This window comes from Plecotus auritus (genome assembly GCF_963455305.1).
Source record: "Plecotus auritus genome assembly, chromosome: 5".
NCBI classification, from domain to species: Eukaryota; Metazoa; Chordata; class Mammalia; order Chiroptera; family Vespertilionidae; genus Plecotus; species Plecotus auritus.
The window spans coordinates 103354319-103381549 of record NC_137776.1 but is presented as its reverse complement, the minus strand read 5'-3'; the positions used below and the strand labels follow the sequence as shown (position 1 = coordinate 103381549).

General features: G+C 44.5%; 1 protein-coding gene across 1 annotated transcript in view; it reads right to left on the bottom strand.

Moving 5' to 3' along the window:
* Positions 1-964: 964 nt before the first annotated feature.
* Positions 965-27231, bottom strand: part of MFSD14B (major facilitator superfamily domain containing 14B) — an 82743-nt gene continuing 56476 nt past the window's right edge. Inside the window, exons 6-12 of the mRNA XM_080669891.1 lie at positions 24971-25189; positions 23442-23555; positions 10593-10664; positions 9400-9512; positions 7865-7962; positions 3342-3484; positions 965-2666 (exon numbers count right to left, since the gene is read on the bottom strand). Coding sequence (XP_080526017.1) covers positions 2421-2666; positions 3342-3484; positions 7865-7962; positions 9400-9512; positions 10593-10664; positions 23442-23555; positions 24971-25189 — 1005 coding nt within the window. The 3' untranslated portion in view covers positions 965-2420. The remainder of the gene's footprint in view (positions 2667-3341; positions 3485-7864; positions 7963-9399; positions 9513-10592; positions 10665-23441; positions 23556-24970; positions 25190-27231) is intronic.

The following is a 27231-nucleotide window of genomic DNA, read 5'->3' as shown; positions in this document are numbered from 1 at the left end:
CCTTTTTATGTGGCGGCCACCCGAATGGTTTTTAAGTGGCTGACCCAAGCCTGGTTTTAGATGAGCCAAAGGCCTAAGACCATATTTGGAAAGTGAAAGAGAAAAATGCCCGCTGGAGACAGGCTCACTGTTTAATGTGGAGAGGCTGGATCCTGGACCAAGCCCCAAAGCTGAGAACTGGATCCATGAGCTGAGGTGTTTTCCCAGGGTCGGTCCTGCAACGCCAAATAAGCTCCACAGACTGGAGGATTTGAGCAAAAGTGTGTAAAGTTTATTATAAGCAGATTCAGACTCCCCTCATGGCTGCTCCCTACACCCCCATGAAGCCTTGTAGTCCACGGTATATATTTGCTATGAGCCTGCTTCTGTATCTACCCATATAAACACCTGATTGATTCTCTCAACTGTTCTTGCCCAGCACGGACCTGAACTTTCCCCATTTCTGTGTTCTTTCCCTGTTCCTATGCGTTCGTACACCTTGTTGCTGCAGGCCTTTCCTTGGTTTCCCATTCCTCCCGCTCTGAGTCCAGAAACACCCTATTACTTCTTCTTGGTTGGTTCCGGAGGTTAGGCTGCTATACTGCCCTGTCTGCCCTGCCTATGTTCCACCCGCCTTTGTTTCCCACTGGACCCCTGCCCTGCTCTGTCTGCCTGCGTGTCAAGTTAACCCTTTCACATGGACCCAGATAATAGGGTGGTGAAGGCCTGGGATGGGAACTGGGTGGATGGGGCAATGGGGAAAAAAGGGGGGACATCTGTAATAGTCTCAACAATAAAGATTAAAAAATTAGTGATGATGTTACTAAAGGGAGTTTTTAAGGAAGTTTGTAAAAAGTTAAACTTTGAAAATACACATACATTTTGCATTAGCTTAAAGATTAGCAATTTATTTTAGTTGAATGCCACCCAAAAGAGAACCCAAAGATCAATGGTACTATTTATTTTAAAGAAGCACAAAAGACATAAAAGTACCCAGTACAAATTTATTGTGCATTAGGAAGCTTAACTTAAAACCAACAGCATAATAAGAAGAGATGTCATTTTTGTTCATAGCAGAACAGGTTTCAAAATATATTTTCTTTTAAATGTATTCAAGCAGTACATAATCCTGTATAAAAGTTACATATATATTTTTGTCAATACCTTCATTACATTTATAAATACTAGATTTGCACAGCACTCCATCAAAAAAATTTAAAACCCATCAAAAATATGTACATATATTTCATATCTATAAACCCTTCACAGGCTCTGTTCAAGGTAGGCCAGTGAAGGGTTCATTTACTGGTGCAACAAAATGCATGTAAATCTGTAGTTTTCTTTGTCTGTAAAACATCTTGAAAAATTAGCAAGACACTTACTGTGAAACTGAGTTTCCTAAACCATCATATTGTAGAAAGGAATTTGATGTGCATATTCCCATGGGATTCAAATGTCAGACACACAGGTGGAAAGAGAGACCTACTGAAAACAGACGCTTCCACAGAGCAGTGAAGGCAGGAGGTGATGACTGAGACTGAGAGGACAGGTGTGGGAGGAACAAACAGTTCTGCGCCCCGAGTCTGTGCCTGGCTGTCAACTCGCCGGCACCGCTGCTCCTCCGCTCAGCAAGGAATGCTTCCGTGTTGGAACACTTTCGCAGAAGCACCTCTGAGTTCTGTGTTGCACCAGAATGCTTGATGTGTGTTTCTTCTATAAAATCACCTTGAATCCGACCAAGGAATCTGAATTGCTATTTCTTCAAGATTTAAACTTGTAAGAAAAATTTTCTTTTGTGATAAAGGACATCACGGATCAGTATCATGAATACCCAGTGTGTATGCTGGATCTCATTCTAGCCAAGAATATTAAGCAGAGACTAGGGGAGTAAGACCCAGCTTTGTTTGACCTTAGAACAAAGGCAATAGGTCCCCAATGCTGAGTGGCTCTAGGAGCACCCACTCATCCACACCTGTGAGCCATGTGGCACTTTTCAGAGAAGCAGGAAAGAGAAAGACAGAAGGGATTCTGCACCTTGAATCTGGCCAGAGATGGCAGTCCCTGCACAGTCCTGCAGCTTCTACGGAGCAGGACCTGGGGCTGCTGCCCCTCGGCCCTGGAGGTGAGAGAGGAAAGCCAACCTTCTCAGAGACGCGACTTTTCCCATTTGAGTTTCAAAGCTGGAACTCCAGATAACTTTGAGAGTTGCATATTTTTTGCAGCAATGTATTTCAAATCCTAACTTGTTCCAATGTACAAACTGAAAGAAAAAGAATGGAAGAAAAGGAAGAGGAGGAGGGAGAGGGGGGAGGCAGAGGGTTACTCATCAAACTTGGCCCTAAAGGATGCCACTGCATCTCCCCTCCAGCAACAAAAGTCTCCACGTGGTGTGGCTCCCGGTGACTTCCAAAAGACAGCGTCTGCAAGTCCCCGTCTGCCGTTCACAGCTCGGTGCACTGGCTCCCTGGCTCCTCGAAGGTAGACAGGCCCCAGATACTGCCACTTGGCAGCAGGGGCTCCATGTCCTCGTCGCTGTCCTGCTCCAGCGTGTTGGTCATGGTGCCGCTGAGGCTGTTGCTATGTTTCTTAGCCTCATGATTGCATTCAGGGATGAATAAGGCAACCAGGAAAGATAAAAGAACTATACATGCCCCAAATAAAAACGGCGGGCCTGGGATGAGGGCTCCCTGATGGGTGTGGAAACAAACAGAGATGAAGAATTTGGTTGGTCTCTTCAATGCAAAATTAGCTCTGGGTGACCCAAACCCCACACCACCTCCAAGAGAATCACTTTCTCATGCGCAAAGTTTCCTTGCGTGCCAGGGCAAACTCCCCCGGGCCTGGAGCCCCCCACAGAGGCAGGCAGCCTCTCACGGCCGTCATCACTGCTCAGCAGCTGAATCCCAGCCTGTGAGTAACAGTTGTTTATCTCTAATCTTACCCTCTGGTCCCAGATCATGCATTCTGTCCATGAACATTAATTCCAATTCTGTATATAAATCTCTATTAAATATTGCTTAGAAGGAGGGAAAATACTAAATAAAGAATAGGAAAAAGACTCTAGTTCAATTTCTAGCTGGAATTGTAGGTCATTTTATATTTTATTTGGCTTGGGTTTTCCCATAACACAGGGTTCTGATCAGAGTTACTGTGTAGGTGAGAACAGAATCTGAACAAATTAAGATAAATCTTTTATATGAAACATTAAATCACCGAAACCGGGAGCACTGAGAGCAGCCTCCCTACTGTTAGGTCCAACAGTCTTATTGTACAAACAAGGACATGCTCCACATTTAAGGTCAGAGGGTTTGCTACAGTCAGACATATTCATGGTAACAACACTAGACTTATCACCAAATTACCTGCAAAGCAGCATTGTTAGAATTCAATTTCGGTTCCAACTCAGTCAGCTCTACATGGAACATGTAGAATATGAAGCCATATAGCGCTGGCCCCAGGCCATTACACAGTCCTCGGATTCCAGTTATGATCCCCTGAGCAACTCCTAAGTGAGAACAAAAAAGAAGGCAGTCTTCTCAGAAAGGCATGTTGAGATTGGGGCCTTGACTGAGCTCTCCTAGAGGCTGTGAGCACTGAGTCAGTGGGACTGGGCGTCCATGCCGAGGAAGGCAGGGATTCATTCATTCCACTGATGTGTCCTTGGCTGTACTATGTCCTTTTAATGTTGTCACTCTGTGCCCTAACATCTGTAAGGAGATGAAATGACAGTCATGTTTCTGAAATCCCACAGGGGCTGAACCCTCCTCCTAACAGCTAGATATTCCTATAAATGGGGATAACAAAATGAAAAACTTTAATATTCTCCATTTGCAGACAATTTCCGTTTTTCTGTGGATTAAGATTTTCCTGTTCTGCTTATTTAAGGTTCTTTTACAATAAAAACATGCCCTCTGCCTCCTGCAACCCCGTGCACGTGAGTCCACAACAGCCCTGATGCTGTAGGCCCAGCCCTCTGGACACACTGCTCCTCAAGGTAACCCCCCATTTCTGATGCATCTTCCTGTAGACCTGCATTGAAATATCCCACAAATGCTGATTTCTAGATATCTCTCATTTCTAACAAGAAAGAAAAAAATTAGCTTGAATTGTATGAAACGCATGTTTCTGTAGGTCAAAAATGGTCAAAGATTATTCAACCCAATGCAATGTGCTGTAATAGTTTTATGCACGGACATTTAGAAACATCTGTACTAACACATATGAGCAAATAGAGCCAAAGAGGGAGAAACCAAGATGGCGGCATAGGTAAACACCTGAACTGCTGCCTCGCACAACGATTTCAAAACTACAACTAAAAGACAAAACGGACATCATCCAGAACCACAGGAAGGCTGGCTGAGTGAAAATTCTACAACTAGAAGGAAAGAGAAAAGCACACTGAGACTCAGAGGAGGTGCAGAAGGCAGAGGTATAGAGGTGCGCATGCATGGAGAGGGCTGGCAACTGAGTACACAGCTGGTTTTCTCAATCAGGAGGGAGACAAAAGCTCCCAATGGCTCTGAACTCCAGTTCCGGGCGAGATGCTGGGGACCCAGACCCATATGGAGAGAAACTGTACTGTCTGGCTTCGGGAGGAACTTGAGGGCAGCTTTCTCTCAGAGGTGCTTGCAGCAATTACCACGGGACACTGAGATCCAGGGGCCTCTTAGGGCAGGGCTGACGGGAAGCCATTGATGTTTGCTCTGCTCTGAGACCCTGCCCCATCCAAGCTGAATGCAGAGGCTTTTGCATATGAATGGCCTGATCCTTTGAAATCTAAACTTACCTATCAAACTGCAGCTGAGTCAGAGACCCAGAACATCCAAAAGAAGGCTCAAGGCCCCATAGCAGCTTGCACTGCTTCACAGCTGGGCCTCATCTGGGCACCTCCAAACCCCAAACAAAGAAGAGGAATCTGAAGATCTCTCCGTAGCTCCTGTTGGGTGGCCTCAGGCAGAGGCTAAATTACCACCTCCTTGGAGATCCAAGAGCCAGTGTACCCAGTGGTCAGAGTGGGACCATCCAGGTTACAACTCTTCAGATCCATAAGGGATACACTCAGGGGGAAGACTCAGTGAGCACCAAAGCCCCACTGAAGCAAGTCTTGCCCCATAAGGGTGTCTCCAGCACAGAAGTTCTCCCATCGTAGACACAGCTGATCCTCATAGCCAGTTGGCCCAGAGGTCAATTCTTCCCAGTGATACCAACAACAGTCAAGGCTTAACTACAAGACTGTGCACACAACCCACAAAGGGGTGCACCCAGAGTGTACACCACAGGTAACTGGGGAGGCTGAGCCACTGGGCCCTACAGGACACCTAGCACACAAAGCCACTCTATCAACTCAGGGAAGCAGCTAAAATGCAGAGACAAAGAAATGGGTCACAAATGAAAGAAATGGAGGAAAGCAAACTACTGGATATAGAGTTCAAAACCATGGTTATAAGGTTTTTCAAGAATTTTCTAGAAACCGCCGATAAATTTAGTGAGACCCTCGAGGATATGAAAAAGGGCCAATTAGAAATTAAGCATACACTGACTGAAATAAAAAATAATATACAGAGATCCACCAGCAGACTAGAGGATCACAAGAATCAAGTCAAAGATTTGAAATACAAAGAAGCAAAAAACACCCAACTGGAAAAGCAAAAAGAAAAAAGAATCCAAAAATATGAAGACAGTGTAAGGAGCCACTGGGACAACTTCAAGCGTACCAACATCTGAATTATGGGGGTGCCAGAAGAAGAGAGAGAGCAAGATACTGAAAACCTATTTGAAGAAATAATGACAAAAAACTTGCCCACCTGGTGAAAGAAATAGACTTACAACTCCAGGAAGTGCAGAGAGCCCCAAAGAAAAGGAATCCAAAGAGGACCACACCAAGCCACATCATAATTAAAATGCCAAGAGCAAAAAATGAAGAGAGAATATTAAAAGCAGCAAGAGAAAAAGTTAGTTACCTACAAGGGAGCACCCATACGATTGTCAGTTGATTTCTCAACAGAAACCATGCAGGCCAGAAGGGAGTGGCAAGAAATATTTAAAGTGATGAAGAGCAAGAACCTACAACCAAGATTACTCTACCCAGCAAAGGTATCATTCAGAATGGAAGGTCAGATAAAGAGCTTCACAGATAAGAAAAAGCTAAAGGAGTTCATCACCACCAAACCAGTATTATATGAAATGCTGAAAGGTATTCTTTAAGAAGAGGAAGAAGAAGAAAAAGGTAAAGATAAAAATTATGAACAACAAATACATATCTATCAACAAGTGAACCTAAAAATCAAGTGAATGAAAAATCTGATGAACAGAATAAACTGGTGAATATAATAGAATCAGGGGCATAGAAAGGGAGTGGACTGACAATCCTTGGGGGGAAAGGGGTGTGAGGGGTGCGGGAAGAGACTGGACAAAAATCGTACACCTATGGATGAGGACAGTTGGGGGGGGTGGTAAGGCAGAGGGTGGGGTGGGAACTGGGTGAAGGGGAGCTATGGGGGAAAAAAGAGGAACAACTGTAATAATCTTAACAATAAAGATTTATTAAAAGGAAAAAAAAGAGCCAAAGAGGATTTAGTCCATGAAAGGCAGGCATGCCTGTCAGGCGCTGAGGAGTGCCCGCTCCGCAGGGTCTTCTCCCGGGACCGCACCTCTCCATGGCTGTGCAGCTGGTGGGGTGTCCATGGCAGGGGACACACAGAATCTGCGGTCAGTATTTTATTTTTTTATTTATGTTTTAATGTTTTTATTGATTAGGGAGAGGGATAGAGAGATAGAAACATCAATGATGAGAATCATTGATCAGCTGCCTCTGGCTCACCCCCTACTGGGTATCGAGCCCACAACCCAGGCATGTGCCCTTGGTCAGAATCGAACCTGGGACCCTTCAGTCCGCAGGCCGACGCTCTATCCACTTAGCCAAACCGGCTAGGGCTATTTTAAAATGTGGATATGGCCGAAACCGGTTTGGCTCAGTGGATAGAGCGTTGGCCTGTGGACTGAAGGGTCCCGGGTTCGATTCCGGTCAAGGGCATGTGCCTTGGTTGCGGGCACATCCCCAGTGGGAGGTGTGCAGGAGGCAGCTGATCGATGTTTCTAGCTCTCTATCCCTCTCCCTTCCTCTCTATGAAATATCAATAAAATATATTTAAAAAAATAAAAAAAAATAAAATGTGGATATGAATAAGATGGCTAATTTCTGATGAGGAAAAGTGGGTGCAATAAATAAACTATCTTTTCCAATATAGTTTTTTATTGAAACTTTTTAAAAGGCTGTCAGGCATTTACAATTTTTTTCAAATTTACTACTTCCTGACAACAGTAAAGTGAGTCATTGAAAGAGGAAGTGGAAAAGGATTAATTCTGGTCGTGGGCAATGCCTGATGGTGAACCATAGACACAAGAAGGATGGAATGTACAAGCTTCTCTCCACACAGTTGTCCCCACTCTGCCTCTCACTCGGCATGCGATTACCAGCAACCGCACAGATTTGTTCTTCATCCTCTCGGAGAATCACTTCCTAAATTCAGCTCATGGCCTTAGAGGGAGTCCAAATTAAAGAAGTTCCAGTGACGACAGTGAGTAAATAAAAAGCTTGCTGTTTTACTAACTAGTCTGTCATCATTTAACAGACATCTGTTACAGTCTAGTTAGTTTCTATGGCATCACAATAAAGAGGAGTCAAAACCAAAGAGAGAAAACAGTTCCATTTCTACTTCGTAGTGTTCTGAACTGCTGAGTCCACATTGTAAAAACATGAGTATGATTTCAGAGCAGGACGGAAAGCAAATAGGTGTGATCACTGAAGAGGGAGCACACGGGGTGAAGAGGCTCAGAGCTGTGCAGGCTGCCCGCAGGAGGGAAACCGAGGGGACAGTGCTCTCACCTTGCTGATCGGACTCCGCATTCTGAGAGACCAGGGCACTGACCGCCGGGAAGGTGATGCTGGACGCGGCGGCCACGGCCCCTGCAGCCCACACCATCCTGCAAGGACAGGGCAGCGTCAGGGTGGCAGGCCCGGGGCTTGCTGTTAGAGCGCCGTCAGGGGCGGAGCATGAGATGCTTTCTGTCTCCTCAGGTTACCTTGTATTTAATCTTTCCTCTTTACAAATGGATTTTGTTTTTAACCTGGAAAGTTATTCGTCACTTCATAGGCTGGGAAAGTTTCATTTTTTTAATTTTATTTCACCTCTTTCAAAATCTGTTCTGCTTGATTTCCCTTTTACCACATTTAGATGTAAGCTCAATGAAGCTTGAAAGGATTTATTTCCACAAATGACACCTTTCCTCCCCGATTCCCACTGGTTCTCAGTATCTCAGAGGCTGGCTGCACACTGCCTTTGAGCTGCTCATTTTGCTACCCTTGGACGGAGCAAGCCCTGGTGTGTAGGATGACACCTGCAGACTCCCAACCCGCTTCCTCTGGACCAAGCCTGTCACACTCCAAGGCTGGCACAGGCCAAGTAAACGAGGCTTGCGGCCCACAGCCCCGTGTTTGATATGCTTCCTTTAGACTCCTGTCCTTTCCTCAATGAAAGAAACTTAAGTGCGAATCAATATTAAGCATCTGTGTGAGGAAGGTGAGGCCCCAACTTGGCTTAAACCCTGCTCGACCAGACTTCCTTGGGGATGGCCGACATGCACATCCTTAAGGAAAGATCCTTCAGATTGATGGAATCCTTTTCCTGCACGAGCTTGACTGACTCAGCTACGAAACCAAAGTCCATAGGACTGAATCTTAAAGAACAAGAATCATCTACTGACCTCTAAAGCATTTCTCGTTTCTGTAAATTATGTCATGCATGCAAAATGAGGAGTAACTAATATTTAAGAGATAGGACCTCTGGATTTGGTAGCCAGGCAATGGGACACTAGCCACATCACAGAACAGCACTCGGGATTCTTGTCATTTCTTCTGGCTCAGGGCTTATTCTGGCCTTCCTGTTAGGGGAGTAGACTATGCCAGCAGGGTCATTGCCCCAGGATACACATGATTTTGGAAGAGATCTTAGGATTAATCTAACTCAAGTTCTTATGTTATAAAGTCACTCAGCTAATTACAACAATGAGCCCTGCTATCATTTTTCCTTGCCTTTTTGTTTTGTTTTGGAGTATACCTGATGTCCCTAAAAACTGACAAATGTGTTTAAAATATACACATAACATTTTTGGAGGGGTTGGAGGAGGAAGCACACACATTTAATTAACAACTCACTGAAAGCCACCAAGGTGAAGACAGTTTTTACAAATAATCCTGTCACCTCGCTCAGCCTTCCCAAAATTAAGTCCAAACAGGTTTTGAAATGTTGAGTACACCAAACTGGTAAGTAGCCCTTGCTGCCTTCACACCACACCATCAGCTCAAGCTACCCTAGAAGATGGGTCTTCCTCTATTGGTGAGGATCCAGGGGAAAGGCTTACCAGGCCTGAGATCCGAGCCCATACCAGGCCAGCTGGAGCACCTGGAGACCCAGGCCCAGGAGCACGGTGTTCTTCTTCCCCAGCGACCTCATGGAGACGGGGAGAAGGGCTGTCTGCAAAGTCAAGGAGAGCCCTGAGAAGCATCGGACACACCGTGGAGGCCCTCAGGGAGGGAGCCCAGGACAGGGACCATGTGGTGCTGATGCAGCTCTCCAGGGGCTCAGGGCCTTTGGCCTCCTCCCAATGCTGTTTACCGGGTGCTTTGCTAGCAGTTCCCCAGGGAGGTTAGAGCCATTCACCAGCTGTCGTGCCTGAGAGGGACATGGCCTCAGTCTTTTCTGATAAACGCCAATCCCTTACCCACCAGTGACGAGCAAGCCCTGCGAATAGTTACAGGACGTGTGGAATTTTGCTGGAGGTTAGCAGTTTTGCAAAGTTGGACTGATATGAATTTGATTTTAACATATATATACTCTGTTAAAAAACTAGTTGAGATGGTCTGGGCTGACTGACTAGAGTTAACATACTCCCCCCCCCTCCCAAATTATGAGCAACTTGAAAGTGTAACGTAATTTACATTTGCTGATACAACTGGATGAAAATAAATACAGGCCTTTGCCTTGATGCATTCCTGTGAGCCTTGTCAATGCAAACACGTAGGCGAAACAGCCCTGCAGCCTCCTTTCCTGGGTTCCCAGAGCGCTGCCTGGCCCCCAGGCTCCAGCCGCCGTGCCAGGGAGCAGCCCCAGGAGCCCACAGGACACAGGGAGGCCTGTCAGGGGAATGTCAGGCACACACACCAGCCTTCGTGGTCCTGTGTTTATAACAGATGAAGAAATTTGATGCTCTTTACTCATCACATGTTCCAACGCACCGATCTGCCACATTTCTTCGAGCAGAGGTTGGAACAGCTGTCGATTTACATTTCTGCTTTTTACTTCTACTCACTTCTCAACATTAAGATAACACTGAAGCATTCTCCTGGTGAAGTAAATTTCTGGATATCTGGAGTCCATGTCAGTTTCCTGGGTCTGCTATTATACCACAGACATACAAGATGTCACTACCATGGCAGGGGAACGAAGGCAGGCGTGCGGGAGACATTCGAGAATGCTTCCTACAGCTTCCTGTGAACTTTATGGTTATTTCAGAATAAAAATGTTTAAAAAAGAAATGACAAAAATGACACTCACCTGAGCCACAATAGACAGAATTCCTAGCACAGCTATGAACTCTGCAATTTTAACAGATCCAAAACCTATGATCTGTGAAATAGAGGGGGAGGGGGTAGAAACACTATATTATAAAAATAAGAAATGTTATGTTTTAGTAAGGCTATAGGACAAAATAGTTGGAAAAAGTTAATAAAACCTTGATTATGGCAAATTAAGGCAGTGCTGAAAGTTGAACCTATTTAACCAGAAAATTACATCTAAATCTGATAAAAAACCATTACAAGTAAGCATAACTTAACAAATATTTTAAAGATATTTTCTATTACAGGCCTATCTATCGTTTCATATTCCTTCCCATCCCCAACCCACCGAAAAACAAATATGTTATCAAGCGTTAGAGAAAATATAAAGAAAATAACCTGACTTCTGATGCAGAATTTGGAATTTACTCATTAGCAAGTTCAGTGGCTCTCAGCGTTGCCTGCACATTAAAAGCACGTGGGGCCCGAGGGGAAGGGAGGAAGGGGAGGGAGCAGTGAGACTCTGCAACCGTGGAGACCAACTGGGCAGTCTCAGGCTTCGACACAGGAACGTTCCAAAAGCTTCACCTTAACAGCTCTGACATGCCAAAAACTATTCGTTTTAAATACCAAGTTTTTAAAAATATATCTTTACTGATTTCCTGGAGAACGGAAGAAGGCAAGAGATAGAAACACCAATAAGAGAGAATCATTGCTCAGCTGCCTCCTGCACGACCCCTACTGGGGATTGAGCCCGCAGTCCGGGCATGTGCCCTTGACCAGAATCGAACCTGGGACCCTTCAGTCTACAGGCCGATGCTCTATCCACTGAGCCAAACTGGCTAGGGCTCTCAAACACATTTTACAGGAGGACCAGCATTATCCTGATACCAAAACCAGACACAAAAGCCATGAAAAATATATATAATTACAGGCTAATACCTGTGATGAACATGATGTAAACTGAATTTAATAGTACATTTAAAAAAATCATGGATTATGATCAAGTGAAATTTATACCAGAGAGGCAAGGATAGTTCAACATCTGCAAATCAGCTGATGTGATATACCACATCAATAAAATGAACGATAAAAATCATACGACCATTTCAATAAATGCAAAGCATTTGACAAATTTCAACACCCATTTATGATAAAAAAACAAAATGGGTATGGAAGGAAAGTACCCCAACAAAGGCAACATATGATAAGACCACACATACACAACTTTTTCTGTCAGGTCAGGAACAAGACAAGGATGTCCACTCTTGCCATTTCATTTGATACTAGAGGCCCGGTGCACAAAATTTCTTTACTCGGTGGGGGGAGGGGGTCCCTCAGCCAGGCCTGCGCCCTTTCACAGTCCGGGAGCCCTCGGGAGATGTTCGACTGATGGCTTAGGCCCATCAGTCGGACATCCTTAGTGCTCCCGTGGAGGCAGGAAAGGCTGCCGCCACCACTGCTGTGCTTGCCAGCCATGAGCCCGGCTTCTGGCTGAGCAGCGCTCCCTCTGTAGGAGTGCACTGACCACCAGGGGGCATCTCCTGCATTGAGCGTCTGCCCCGCGGTGGTCAGTGTGTGTCATAGCAACCGGTCGTTCCATCGTTCAGTCAATTTGCATATTAGCTTTTTATTATATAGGACTAGAGGCCTGGTGCACGAAATTTGTGCACTGGGGGGGGGGGGTGTCCCTCAGCCCAGCCTGCACCCTCTCCAATCTGGTACCCCTCGAGGGATGTCTGACTGCCCGTTTAGGCCCAATCTCGGTGGGATCGAGCCTAAACCGGCAGTCGGACATCTCTCGCACGATCCAGGACTGCTGTCTCCCAACTGCTCGCCTGCCTGCCTTCCTGATTGCCCCTAACCACTTCTGCCTGCCAGCCTGATCACCCCCTAACCACTCCCTTGCCAGCCTGATTGATGCCTAACTGCTCCCCTGCCAGCCTGTATGCCCCCAAATTCCCTCCTCTGCCGGCCTGGTCACCCCTAACTGCCCTCCCCTGCAGGCCTGGTCACCCCTAACTGCTCTCCCCTGTGGGCCTGGGTCCCTCCCAACTGCCTTTCCCTGCAGGCCTGGTCGCCCCCAACTTCCCTCCTCTGCCGGCTTGGTCACCCCTAACTGCCCTCCCCTGCAGGCTTGATCGACCCCCAACTGCCCTTCCTTGCAGGCTTGGTCCCTTCCAACTGCCCTCCCCTGCTGGCCATCTTGTGGTGGCCATCTTGTGTCCACATGGGGGCAGGATCTTTGACCACATGGGGGCAGCCATCTTGTGTGTTGGAGTGATGGTCAATCTGCATATTACTTTTATTAGATAGGATAGAGGCCTGGTGCACGGGTGGGGGCCAGCTGGTTTACCCTGAAGGGTGTCCCGGATCAGGGTGGGGGTTCCCTTGGGGTGTGGGGCGGCCTGGGCGAGGGGCCTGTGGTGGTTTGCAGGCCGGCCACTCCCCCTGGCGACCCAAGCGGAGGCCCTGGGATCTGGGGTTTATTTATCTTCTACAATTGAAACTTTGTAGCCTGGAGCAGAGCCAAGCCTTCTGCTCGCTCTGTGGTGGCAGCCATTTTTGGGGGGATTTATGTATCTTCTATAATTGAAACTTTGTAGCCTTAAGCGGAGGCCTGGGCCGGCCAGGGTGTGTGGAAAGCTTGGCTTCCTCCATCACCGGGGGCAACCCTAGCCTCCTGCTCTTTCCAGCTCCGTGGCTGCCGCCATTTCTGTTTGGGTTTATGTATCTTCTATCATTGAAACTTTGTAGCCTTGAGTGGAGGCCTAGGCCGGCAAGGGCAGGCGGAAAGCTTGGCTTCCTCTTTTGCCGGGGAAACCCAAGCCTCCCTCCTGCTCTCTGTGGCCATAGCCATCTCGGTTGGGTTTATTTGCATATTCGCTCCTGATTGGCTGGTGGGCGTGGCTTGTGGCTGTAGCAGAGTGATGGAATAATAATTTGCATATTACTCTTTTATTAGATAGGACTAGAGGCCTGGTGCACAAAATTCGTGCACGGGTAGGGTCCCTAGGCCTGGCTGGCAAACAGGGCTAGCCCGGGCCTTCCTTTACTGGCTGCCGGCTGCCAGCCGGGGCCTTTCTTCCCCTGGCTGCTGGCTGGGGCCTTCCTTCAGTCTGTACTGTCCCCTGGTGGTTAGCACACATCATAGTAAGTGGTCGAACTCCTGGTCAGTCGAACTCCAAGGGGACAATTTGCATATTAGCCTTTTATTATATAGGATAGTATTGGTAGTCCTAGCAGCAGCAAAGAGGCAAGAAAAAGAAATAAAATGCATCCACATTGGAAATGAAGAAGTAAAACTGCCTGGCTGGCGTGGCTCAGTGGTTGAGCGTCAACCTATGAACCAGAAGGTCATGGTTCGATTCCCGGTCAGGGCACATGCCTGAGTTTTGGGCTCGATCCCCAGTGTGTGGTGTGCAGGAGGCAGCCGATCAATGATTCTCTCTTCACTGATGTTTTCATCTCTCTCCCCCTCTCCTTTCATCTCTGAAATCAATAAAAATATATTTTAAAAAAGAATAGAAAAACAGTTAATTACCTACAAGGGAGCACCCATACGATTGTCAGTTGATTTCTCAACAGAAACTATGCAGGCCAGACGGGAGTGGCAAGAAATTTTCAAAGTGATGAATAGCAAGAACCTACAACCAAGATTACTCTACCCAGCAAAGCTATCATTCAGAATTGAAGGGCAGATAAAGAGCTTCAGAGATAAGAAAAAGCTAAAGGAGTTCATCACCACCAAACCAGTATTATATGAAATGCTGAAAGGTATTCTTAAAGAAGAGGAAGAAGAAAAAAGTAAAGATAAAAATTATGAACAAAAAATACATATCTATCAACAAGTGAACCTAAAAATCAAGTGAATTAAAAACCTGAGGAACAGAATAATCTGGTGAATATAATAGAATCAGGGGCATAGAAAGGGAGTGGACTGATAATTCTCAGGGGGAAAGGGGTATGGGGGGGGTTCAGGAAGAGACTGGACAAAAATCATAGACCCATGGATGAGGACAGTAGAGGGGAGGTAAGGGCAGAAGGTGGGGTGGGAAATGGGTGGAGGGGAGCTATGGGGGGAAAAAGGAGAAACAATTGTAATAATCTGAATAAAGATTTATTTAAAAAAAAAAAAAGAATAAAATACCTAGGAACAGTCTTAACAAAGGAGGTGAAGATTGTACTCTGTACTCTGAAAATTTTTTTTTTTTTTTAAATATATTTTATTGATATTTTACAGAGAGGAAAGGAGAGGGATAGAAAGCTAGAAACATCGATGAGAGAGAAACATCGATCAGCTGCCTCCTGCACACCTCCCACTGGGGATGTGACCGCAACCAAGGTACATGCCCTTGACCGGAATCGAACCCGGGACCCTTCAGTCCGCAGGCCGACGCTCTATCCACTGAGCCAAACCGGCTTCGGCTGTACTCTGAAAATTACAAGACATTGTTGAAGGAAGCTGAAGACACAAAGCTATTCTGTGTTCATGGATTGGAAGAATTAACATTGTTAAAATAGCCCTTAATAGTCAAAGCACTCTTGAGGAAGAACAACAAAGCTGGAGGCATCACACTACCTAATTTCAAATTATATTACAAAATTATAGTAATTAAAACAATCTGATACTGGCATAAAAACAGACACAGATTAAAGAAACCAATTAGAGAGCCCAGAAATAAACCCATGCATATATAGTCAATTTATTTATGATAAAGGAGCCAAGAATATACAATGGGGAAAAGACAGTTTCTTCAATAAATAGTGTTGGAAAAACTGGACAGCCATGCAAAATAATGAAACTAGACCACCAACTTACACCATACAAAATAAATTAACTAAAAGTGGATTAAGGTCTTGAATGTAGGACTTGGAACCATAGAACTCCTAGAAGAAAACATAGGTGGTGAGCTCCTTGACTTAGGACTTGGAGATGATTTTGTGAATCTAACACCAAAATCAAAAGCAAAAGCAGAAATAAAGAAGTGGGACTAGCCAGAACCGGTTTGGCTCAGTGGATAGAGCATCGGCCTGTGGACTGAAGGGTCCCGGGTTCGATTCCGGTCAAGGGCATGTACCTTGGTTGCGGGCACATCCCCAGTGGGGGGTGTGCAGAAGGCAGCTGATTGATGTATCTCTCTCATCGATGTTTCTAGCTATCTATCCTCTCCCTTTCCTCTCTGTAAAAAATCAATAAAATATATTAAAAAAAAAAAAAAAGAAGTGGGACTATATAAAACTAAAAAGGATATCATCAACAAAATGAAAAAGCAATTTACTGAATGGAAGAAATAACTGGATGTCATATATTGGATAAGGGACTAATATCCAAAATATATAAAGAATTCATGTAACTCAGTAGCAACAAGCAAACAAACAATCAAATTTAAAATATGGGCATAAAACTGAACAGGCATGTTTCCAAAGACATACAGATGGCCAATAGGTACATGAAAAGATGCTGAAATCACTAATCATAGGAGAAATGCAATATCACCTCACACTAGTTCAAATGGCTATTTTCAAAATTACAAGTGCTGGTGAGGTTGTGGAGAAAGGGAACCAATACACAGTTGGTGGGATTGGTGCAACCACTAAGGAAAACAGCATGGCGGTTCCTCACATTGTGGCAGGCAGTTAAGACAGATATGAGCAGAGCAAGGACGATGGGTGCTATACAGGTCAGCAGGGAACAAAGCCCCAGGTGCCAAACAACGGACAATTGTAGGGTGGGACCTTGACCCAGGGTGACCTTTCCTCCCCTAGCATTTTGCCAGTTACGCAGTTTGGACCCTCTGACCTTACAGATAACACTGAGGCCTCAGTTATATTTCAGCACCAGGCCCAGGAAAGCAGCAAAACCAGGTAAGTGACACCCAGGCTGCCCTCAGGACCAGCTGCAATGGATAATGAATGGCCTCCTGCCCTGGAGCCCATCAACCAGTCAGTGGAGACCCAGATCCTGAAAGGACACCCCTGGGAAGCTGCTGGACATGCCATGCTACTTCCCCTGGGCCCTCCCCTACAGCCTCCACCCTTAAAGCCCATAGAACGAGGAGCCAGCTGGTTCTCCTGGAGCACTCCGGCCTTTCCTTTCTCCCTCACCCTCCCCATCTCCCCTGGGCCCGTTGGGTCACCTTTATCTTCTCACTTTTAAACTCCAAGGGCTTTCCTTTACCTCTATAACTTGTTCCTTAAGCCCCTTTCTTCTACGAATTACTTCTACCTCTGTGATTTTCCATGTAAATGTTCTCTTACAGTTTGGGTCTTGGCTCTGAGTTCTTTCCTAAGCTGAACTCAAGAACCAAGGTTGCTGAATTCAGGTCGCCTGACCCCACCAATCTAACACCTAGTGCCTTTCCCAAGGCTGCAACAAAACAACTAAAAAAGAGCTACCATATGATACAGCAATTCCACTTCTGAGCATTTCTTTGAAACTAAGTGAAAACAAGGGGCTGGGGTGGGGCCAATGTGGCCTTCAGACCTGGCCCAGCAGACAGCCAGCAGGCAGGTTCGGAGCCAGCTGGCTCTTGGTGCAAGCTCAGAGGAAAAGACAGGACCTCAATGCCAATGCTCGGTTTCACCACCCCCCTCCCCCCACCCCCCGTGGGTTTTTCTGTATGCATTATGGATAAGGGCATTCCCAGAAGAAAGTTTGTGTCAATCACCCCTGAATGCAAATGAGTCTCCAACCAGAGTCTCCCCCCTTTTTTTGCAAAATAAAATTCCTGTTTATTGTTGGACAACATTGTTTCACACACATCAAACTGGCCAAACAGAGAAAAAACGAAAACCCCAGCAACTTCACAGACAAAAAAAGGAGAAGAAAAAAGAAACCTTTTTATCTTTGGCCTTTTTAACCATCTCATACAAGCCAACTACTTATATTACAGCTAAGTACGTACACAACAAGTTACTGGAATGCTTGGAATAAGATTATTTTGTTGTTGTTTTTGTTTTACAAGGTTTTCTTTCTCCGTTGGTTGAAAGTGTAATGAACATGGTCACCCCAAAGTAAAGTCAGAAGTAGGACAGAGAATGTTCCCATCATTAAAAATGGCTGACCCCTAACATGTACAAAAACACAAAATGTAAATTAAAAATACAAATTTTTTTTAAAGTGCTTTTAAGAAAAAAAGCAGGGCCTTGGGAGTCGTGGTTCTTCTTCCTCCCTGGGGCCCATTCCCTACATGGTTTGGTTGGGTGGGGAGAGCGGCTGCCAGGCATCTCTCCTCCAAGGCGCCCACATTTACATCCTCACGGGAAGTGGAGGGTGAGTAGGTCGCGGAGGCCTTTTTTTTGTTTAACTTTTCCTTTTTTGCTGCCTCATCATCCCCATCGGCCTCCTGCTTCTCGGCGTCCACATGTCACCCTCATCTTCAGCTGTCCGCCTGCCTCCGCCTCCTCTCTCATCACCTCTCCCTCCTGCCTCCTCTCCATCCCCTCCTCACATGACCTCTCCCTCCTGTCTCCTCTCTCTCCACCTTCTCCCTCCTGCATCCACCTCCTCTCACATCACCTTTCCCTCCTGCCCCCTCTCCATCCCCTCTTGCTCACATCACCTCTCCCTCCTGCATCCACCTCCTCAGCCTCCCGCTGCCAGGCGTGTCTCTTCCTCCTCCACAACCCCCTCTTCTTCTTTAGGGCCTCGGGGGTGAGCAGGGAGCTGGTGTCTACACCGGACATGGTGGGGCAGGCTGGTGACCAGGTTTTTTAAAAAGCAAGAGCTGGAGGGCTCTGGCAGAGAGGCAGCCTGTGGGGCCAGAAAATCCCTCTTTTAAACCCTGAAGGTGGGGCCCCTGGTCTGTCTCTCTTGCGCACACGCTCTACCTCCAAGGAGCACACCCATGCCATTCCCTTTCCCTTTCCCCCACAGGCACGGATCCCCCAACCTCTAAGGGACCCCGTCAGACTTGCAACCAAGGAAGAAATGGGCAGCTGTGCTGGTCCTGGGCTTAGCCCCTGAACCTGTCTCCAAGGTCCCCTTTTCTCTGACTACCAGTGAGCGAAAGCAGCCCGGGCATTGTCTCCCTCAACTGCCTCGCTCCTGGCTTGAATGTAAGCAACTGGCCATATTGATATTGTCTGTCTGCCTGCCTCCCTCTCCCGCTCCCTCTCCTCTCTTTCTCCCCTCTCCCTATCCTCTTTCTCTCTCTCTCATGGCCCGCTCCTCGTTTGGAATGTGTCTTCAATAAGCCCCACTTTGCTTTACTTTTATTTTTGTTGACCTTAAAATCTTTTCTACATCAACAAAAACAACCAAGGTCCTAGCCAGTAACCCCAATCAGTAACACCCCCATATGCAGCGTTATTTACTATAAAGATAACGTACCAACCTAAGTGTCCATTGCTGGGTACATGGATAAAGAAATATGGTATCTATAATATGGAATATTATTTGCCCATAAAAAAGTACCTATTGGTGGATGCATGGATAAAGATGTGACACACTCACACGCACACAGAGAAATACTATTCTATATAATAAAGAGCTAAATATACTAATTAGATCCAACAGCAGAATGACCTTCCGGATGAAGCCGGGGCTGTGAGGGCCAAGCCCCTTGCACAAATTTTGTGCATCAGGCCTCTAGTTCATCAATAAAACAAAATGAAATCTTGCCATTTGCAACAACATGGATGCACCTAGAGGGTATTAAGTGAAATAAATCAAAGACAAATATCATATGAATTCACTTATATGTGGAATCTTACATTAAAAAAAAAAAAAAGAGTTCATAAATACAGAACTTATTAGTAGTGGCCAGAGGCAGCTGGAGTGGGTAATAAGAAATGGGTAAACTTTTTTTAGTTTAAATACATTGAAAAGAAAAATACAAAAAACACTTGGAGATAAAAGGGTCAAGTGGACTAGAGGCCTGGTGCACAAAATTCATGCAAGAGCAGAAAATAAAAATTAAAAAGAAGTATTATCCTTCCAAAAGATGCAGCTTAGAATAAGACATTTTCAGACACAAAAGAGTGGGGTGGGATGGTTGAACAAAATTACTTTAAAGAGCAAAGGAGCAATTCTAAGCAGACAAAACAGAATGCATGAGACAAAAGGGAAAAATCATTATGTTCATTATACATTCTTCTCATTTCATGTCAAACAACTTTAGCTAAAAAATGAACTAGAGCTAGATCCTGCCTCTAAATCAGTGTTGCTGACATTCACAACATTCTTACGTGCTAATCAAATGCAATTAAAAAATTAGAAACAAAAATGTGGCTTTAAGGATTATTTCTCTGCCTACCATTTGTAAATAAGTATATTTTTAAACGTTTTATTGAGAGAGAATATAAATGCCACACAATTCACCCATGAGAAGTGCACATTAAATAACTTTGTGTATTCAGAGTTGGACAGTGACCACCACAATCTATTGTAGAAGGTCTCATCACTCCTCCAAGAAACATTCCACCCTAGTAGCCTCCCCTCCACCCAGTCATCTGTTCCTGTCTGTTCGAGCATGTCCTACAAAAGGTATTGAGAAGACAGAAGGAAGCTAGTCAGGAAGTAGGGTGTGGGGGCGGGGAGGAAGTGGCACCGGAACCAGCTGGGTGGAATTACTAAGTCACCTAACTGGGTGGGGAAAGGAGGCGCACAGAGACCTGAGCTTCAAAATGTGTGAACTGCTAAGACAGGCAACCTGCAGATAACCAACCTAAGACAAGGCTATGACCAACCCTAAGAATGTTATTAAAGCAGAATTCTTTTTTAAAATATATTTTTATTGATTTCAGAGAGGAAGGGAAAGGAGAGATAGAAACATCAATGATGAGAAAGAATCATAGATTGGCTGCCTCCTGCATGCCCCTCACTGGGGATTGAGCCCACAACTCCAGGCATGTGCCCTTGACCAGAATCTAACTGGGACCCTCTGGTCCACATGCTGATGCTCTATCCACTGAGCAAAACCAGCTAGGGCAAGGCAGAATTCTTTGAAAGGACCAATCAGGACCTAGCAAGGCATGTATCTGCCCGTAGATTAAAAAGCCCACGCTTCCTCTCGTCCCTGCCCCTGCCATGGATTCCTGGCATTCCTGTGGAGCACATTCTTGTGCCCACGCAGCTTATGGCAGTGTGGGATTCCATACATGGATTCACAGACTTTAATTCACTTGGATGCTGAACTACACCCGACAGGAACATGGAACGGAAGCAGGACTGGCTTCCCTCAATAAACTTTGCTTCTGCTAACCATTTCTGTATGTGAATCCATTTTTCGGTTCTCAAAAAACTCGGACTCAGACACCCCACATTTTGGTTTCAGTATCATACAGTATATGGTCCTGGCTTCTTTCATTTATTCACTCACATCGAGTGTTCTCAGTGCTTCACTGCTTTTTATCACCAAATAATGACATTCCATTGTATTGACATACCACATTTGTTGACCCATTTCATGAGTTGATAGTTTCTACTTTTAGGCTGTTATGAATAGTTATCTGCATAGAAGTTTCTGTATAGACATTTTTTTTTTTTCCTTTCTCTTGGGTATGTACCCAAGATTAGCTTTGACTGGAACCTTACGCTGAGCACTTTCAGGACTGGCCAGACTCCTTCCCCCAGAGCCTGCATCATTTCACATTTCCACTAGCATATGAAGATCCTGTTCCTCCATATCCTTCTTTTGATTAAAGCCATCTTAGCAGGTGTAAAGCTGTTGTGATTTGCATTTCCTTGAGGCTAATGATGTTAAGCATCTTTTCGTGTGCTTACTGGTCATTTATATATCTTCCTTGGAGAAATATCTATTTAAAATTCTGTGCCGATTTTTTCAGCTGAGTTAATTGTTTTCATTATTGAGTTATAAGAGTTCTACGTATAGCTCTAGTTGGGTGGCTCAGTTGGCTGGAGCATCACCCTGTACACCAAAAGTTGCGAGTTCGGTCCCTGGTCGGAAACATATGAAAGGCAGCTGATCTCTCTCTCTTTCTCTTTCTCTAGTCAGTAAGAACATATCATTGGGTGAGGATTAAAAAAAAGTTCTACATATATATTAGCTATAAATTCCTTATCAGATATATGATTTACAAATATCAAATACAATTTTAATTAAAATGTGTGTATGTTAACTTCTTGTAAAGCAAGCACAAATACAAAATAACAATGATTCTGTTGTATGGCAGTGGTGGTGGTGGTGACATAAAAATATATATAGCCCTAACTGGTTTGGCTCAGTGGATAGAGCGTCAGCCTGCGGACTGAAAGGTCCTGGGTTTGATTCCGGACAAGGGCATGTTCCTTGGTTTGTGGACACATCCCCAGTAGGTGGTGTGCAGGAGGCAGCTGATCAATGTTTCTCTCTCATCGATGTTTCTAACTCTTCATTCCTTCCCCTTCCTCTCTGTAAAAAAATCAATAAAATATATTTTAAAAAAGTAATTTATAAAAAAAAATATATATATATAGGAAAAAAGGAGAGAAAAAGAAATTATTCACAGTTGTTTTTATACATGTGAAGGGATGAGATATGATTTTTCACTTTCTTCTTTGGGCTTTCCCATATTTCCTACAGTAAATGAATATTTAATTCCATGGATAATTTAATTACCACCACTCTTCCCACCAAATCTCTAGCATCCACCCACCAAAAATGAGCACAACAAAATAAAACTGCTTGAAAAATACATGCCGCCATAAAATATTAGTGGCACAATCTCAAAAACTATGAGAATGGCAAACTTAACAAATTTCATTTAAAAACATCGCCAACATAGAGGATGCTACTCTGGAGGCCTGCTGCCCAGGCTGCGTGAGCCATGAGGACTCACAGGGAGGCCAGTGCAAGGCCCTGCAGGGCAGGACTGTAATGGAGGGCAGCTCAGGTTGAAGCAGGGTGGTCCCTCCTTTGGAAAACTGCTGTTTGAAACTGTTTGAACTACTCTGTCATTTTTAGACAGTCTCTTATTCTGTAAAATATAACTTTGTTTTTTAGCTTGAATAGAAAAGATAAAGTTAACTGTCTGACCTTGCAAGCTAGCCATCTAACATAAGGGGCTGATACGCTGATACTAATGCCAGGTGTCTGTATAGATATGATATGTACCCAAGGTTACAGGTGTCTGTATAGATATGTATGCACTCAAGGTTATAAGTTGTCTGTATAGATATGACAGGTGTTTGTTAGATATGATATATATGCAAGGTTACAAACTGTCTGTAAAAATAACTTACACAAGGACCTGAAAAGATATAAAAAGAGAATGCTTCCTCCTTTGGGGGTTCGGAATTTGACAGAGGTAATCTGCTCTGAACCTGCGTGCAATGAAGATGACTCCTAACTAATTGGCTCATTAAGGCGTCTTGTCCAGCTCGCTGATTTGCGATACAATAAGGTCCCAATGATCCCAGAGACCTGAAACCACATCCAGAAAAAGGAACTTAAAAAAAAAAAATTGTCTTAGGGCAAATGCCTTTTGTGGGGACAAAGTAAAGTATACATTTTTAAAGAGGAAAAAAATTAGGAGAAACAGTATTATTTTTGTTGTTACTGTGAGCCACCGCGGGTCCATAGCAGGGTGCTTCTGAAGTCAACGTTCCCTTTGCAAAACTTAATGGGTATTAAAGATTTAAAACATTATGATGAATTGCTTCTGCTTATTCTCTATAGTTCTCAAGGTAATTTTTTCCACAGTAAACATTTCACTACATTTTAAAGCACCACTGTATTAAAGTTTTCCTGCCTACTCATTACATGTCAGCACCTTCATTTATAACTTGAAGCAAGTTGACACATTTTTTTCCTCAACACTGTTTTCCCCAAAATACCTTTAGACAGATGCCAATTCTTGCTTTTTCCTTATGTTCGAAAGCTACTAGGCATCCACTACCCACCTGTCTGAGGTAGAGAAAAAAACTTGAGTACTGTCCAGCTTCAGGAAGGTAAGAAAGAAACACAGTGATGCAGATGAGTAACACGGTAGGATCTTTTCCAACTTTTTTCAGTGGCTAAGAAAAAGCAGAAAGATAAAAGAAGAAATAGTCAGATGGGTCCGAAATTTATCAGACGATCACTTAGTAAGTTCTATAATGTCTAATCACTGGGTGCACACTGAAAACTAATATAATATTATATGACAACTGTAATTGAAAAATAAAAAGCAGCAAATAGAAACTGATGTCAGATATTCTGCCATACTGGCTTTATTGTTTTCATCTATTGAGGTAGAGTAACAACTGTTGATTGGACTATAAAAGGAAGTGAACCTTCACATGATATTGATCACCATCTCTCTATGGAGGTTAAAAGTCCTCATTTCTGAGATATGTGCTTCAAATATTATAGCGTAAATGCACACAGACACACGTTTGCTCCTGTTTACTTAACAACATTGCTTCACAACCTAAAACAGACCTGAACATACTATAAACACCTTGTAAACATGTTACTCCAGAACCTTTTAAGAAAAATCTGATCTCTCTTTTTCATTCATAATATAACTTATTTAAAGCTATAAACAGTATAGGCATTTCATTACATATAAATTCACTCTATTCTTTAAAATGTTAGCATTCAATTTGCCTGTAAATTGGTCAACAAGGTAGGTTGTGGGAGGCCTGCCTGCATCGGGGTATGCCTGGACTCCTCCTTTCTCCACATGGCACAAATGGATGGACACACACAGAACAGGCAGGTCCCCAGGCCATGCCCCAAGGAAGCTTTTTGGAAAAGAATTTCTCATGAGTTAGTTTCTTATTACATGTATTTTCCTAAAGGGTAGACTTGGAGGATAAAAAACAAGTATCAACTCTCTGGTTAATTTTTTTTCTGTACATATTTTCTTCAAGGACAGTTTCAAATCAAGAGAGGGAACTAAAGTTCTTCTTCTGAGTATTTTTTTGAGTTGTTAATGCAATTCCCCGATGTAAAAAATAAATATATTTTTTTAAAAGAAAGAAAACAAAGAATCCAATCTATAAAATACAAGTTCAAAGCCTCTGGTCTAAATGATTGTATTTCTACAACTTAGAAAATAACTACTTTAGTCAGATCTGATATTTTTATCCTTTTTTAATTTAGCAAATGAAAACAACTACTTTAAATGGCCACCTTCATTTCTTTGTTAAAAAATGAATATAAACCACCATGCAACCAAAAAAAATTCTATCCCTCATCAGGAATTAACTAGACATTTTTTCTCTTTCGTTGTGATAACCACACACATGACTTAAGAAATATCAACTCTATATATTCCTTGGTGCACACTCTACCTCAGTCCCTTCCTTGCAATTAATTTTTTTCTATTACTGGAGACAGAAATGGATTAACAATTGCGGGGATGCTTCAGGTTGCAGAAATGTTCTCTTATTTGCATGGCTTAGAAAGATACTTAGAAAAATAATGTTTTCAGATTTTTATTTACCGCAAAAGGACCTGCTTGTTTCCAAGAAACCTGAGCTCCCCAGGAGAGTGGTCTCATTTTCTCTGGCAAGGATTCTGGAACAGCCAATAAGATGAAGCAGATGTCCAGAAGAGCCACCACCGTGGCCACCAGCACAACGAGGCTGTCTCCATAGCTGGCTGAGAGGTATGCTCCAATGGCTGGGCTGCTGACCAGACTGGCTGCAAAGGTGGCTGAGACCTGTGGAAAAGGCACACTCTCCCTCAGAGTCCCACCTGCAGCAGGTGCACACCTACAGCCATCCTCCCTTGGTTTTAAACAAGACAAAGGAATGTGTTGCACACAAATTTTAAGAAACAAAGAGAATCAAGGTCATTTTAAGAATGTTTTTCATCCACTACTAACTAATTGGAGATATTGTGTAAAGAAGCTACAGGAGCAAAAAAAAAGTAATTAAAAATAAAAATTGTGGCCCTGGCCAGTGTGGCTCAGTGGGTCAGAGCATCATTCCATACAAAGAAAGGTTGTGAGCTTGATCCTGGGTTGAGGTGCATACAAAAGGCAACTGATGGATATTTCTCTCCTACATTGATGTCTCTCCCCCCACTTCCCTCTCTCTAAAATCAATGAAAAAATATCCTCTGGTGAGGATGGAAAAAAATAAAGATTGTGGAAATCTTCCTTATAAAGAAAACACACATGCTTTAGTCTTCTTTAATTGAGAAATAGGGCTGTGGGAAGAAAGGTATTTAAAAAATGCCTACTGGCATATGATAAAAACTACTCAGGGACTGTTACTTGATTTTATCTCTCAGAAATATGCACTGTTTGAGCTTCCGGTCAAGATGGCAGAGTAGGAAAACGCTGGCCTTGCCTTCTCCCACAACCAAACAAAAATTACAACTAAATTACAAAGCAATCAGCCCTAACCAGTTTGGCTCAGTGGATAGAGCGTCGGCCTGCGGACTGAAGGGTCCCAGGTTCGATTCCGGTCAAGGGCATGTACCTGGGTTGTGGGCACATCCCCAGCAGGGAGTGTGCAGGAGGCAGCTGATCGATGTTTCTCTCTCATCGATGTTTCTAGTTCTCTATCCCTCTCCCTTCCTCTCTGTAAAAAAATCAATAAAATGTATTTTAAAATAAATAAATAAAAATAAATTACAAAGCAATCATCATTAAGGACCTCCTAGAGACCAGAGGGACAGAGACCCAGAATGGACTGCTCCCACACCCATATGCAGCAGTTAAAGCAGGACTCATGTCTCAGCTGCAGAGGTCCGCAGCTCAGGGTACCGGTGCCAGGAAGAGAAGTTCCCAGAAATGCTGGCTGTGAAAACCAGCAGTGATTGTGGCTGAGTGAGAGAGGCTGCTGGAGCGCTGGGTGTTCTTCTTCGAAGGTCCACACATGAACTTACTGTTGGCGCCCTGGGGCAAAAGCCCGAAAGGCTCCGAAACACGTGGGAGGAACTAAATTGCCAGCCATCAGGGCAAAAGTGCTGGCGGAGACCACTGTTCCTTTGCCGAGTCCTCCCCCTTCATGCAGGCAGGCACCATATCTGATCTCCACCACCCTGGCGAGTTCCTGAGACCCAACCCCACCCAACTTGTGGGACAACCCAAGCCACTACCAGTGCTATTTCCATACAAATGGCCTAACTAGACTTATGCTGCAGACTCGTAAATTCTCTCAAAGGTTCACAAGCCCCAAACACCAGCATCTGGCCTCAGCATGCCCTTCAACTCCTGCTAAGCGACCCCTGGCATGGCACTAGTGACAGTGCCTCAGTTCACACCTTGGCCTGCCCCAGGCACCTCCGAGCCCAGCACAGGTGACAACCATCTGGAAAACACTTTGTAGCGCACGCCAGGTAGGGTGAAAGCAGCGGCTGACATTGACCTGCACTTCCCAGGAGGCTCCAAAGTTAGCTCACCCGGTGGACAGCTTCAGATCACACTAAAGAACCACCCAAAAATCTCCATGAGCGACACACTCAAGGGGTGAACTCAGCGGGCACCAGAGCCCCAATGAGATGAATCCTGCTCCACTGGGTCAGCCCCTACCCAGCACATCCTCTGTGATGGTTGTGGCCAGTCCTCACAGCTTATCAATCCTCACAGGTGGGTAAAATCCATCCCATTGACATGCCAACAGCAATCAAGGATCAACTACAATGGGAGGGTGCACACAGCCCCAAAGGGTAGGGTGGTACCTGGAGTACCCAGCTCATGTGACTGGGGAGGCTGAGTACCAGGGCCCTACAGGACACCTACTACATGAGGCC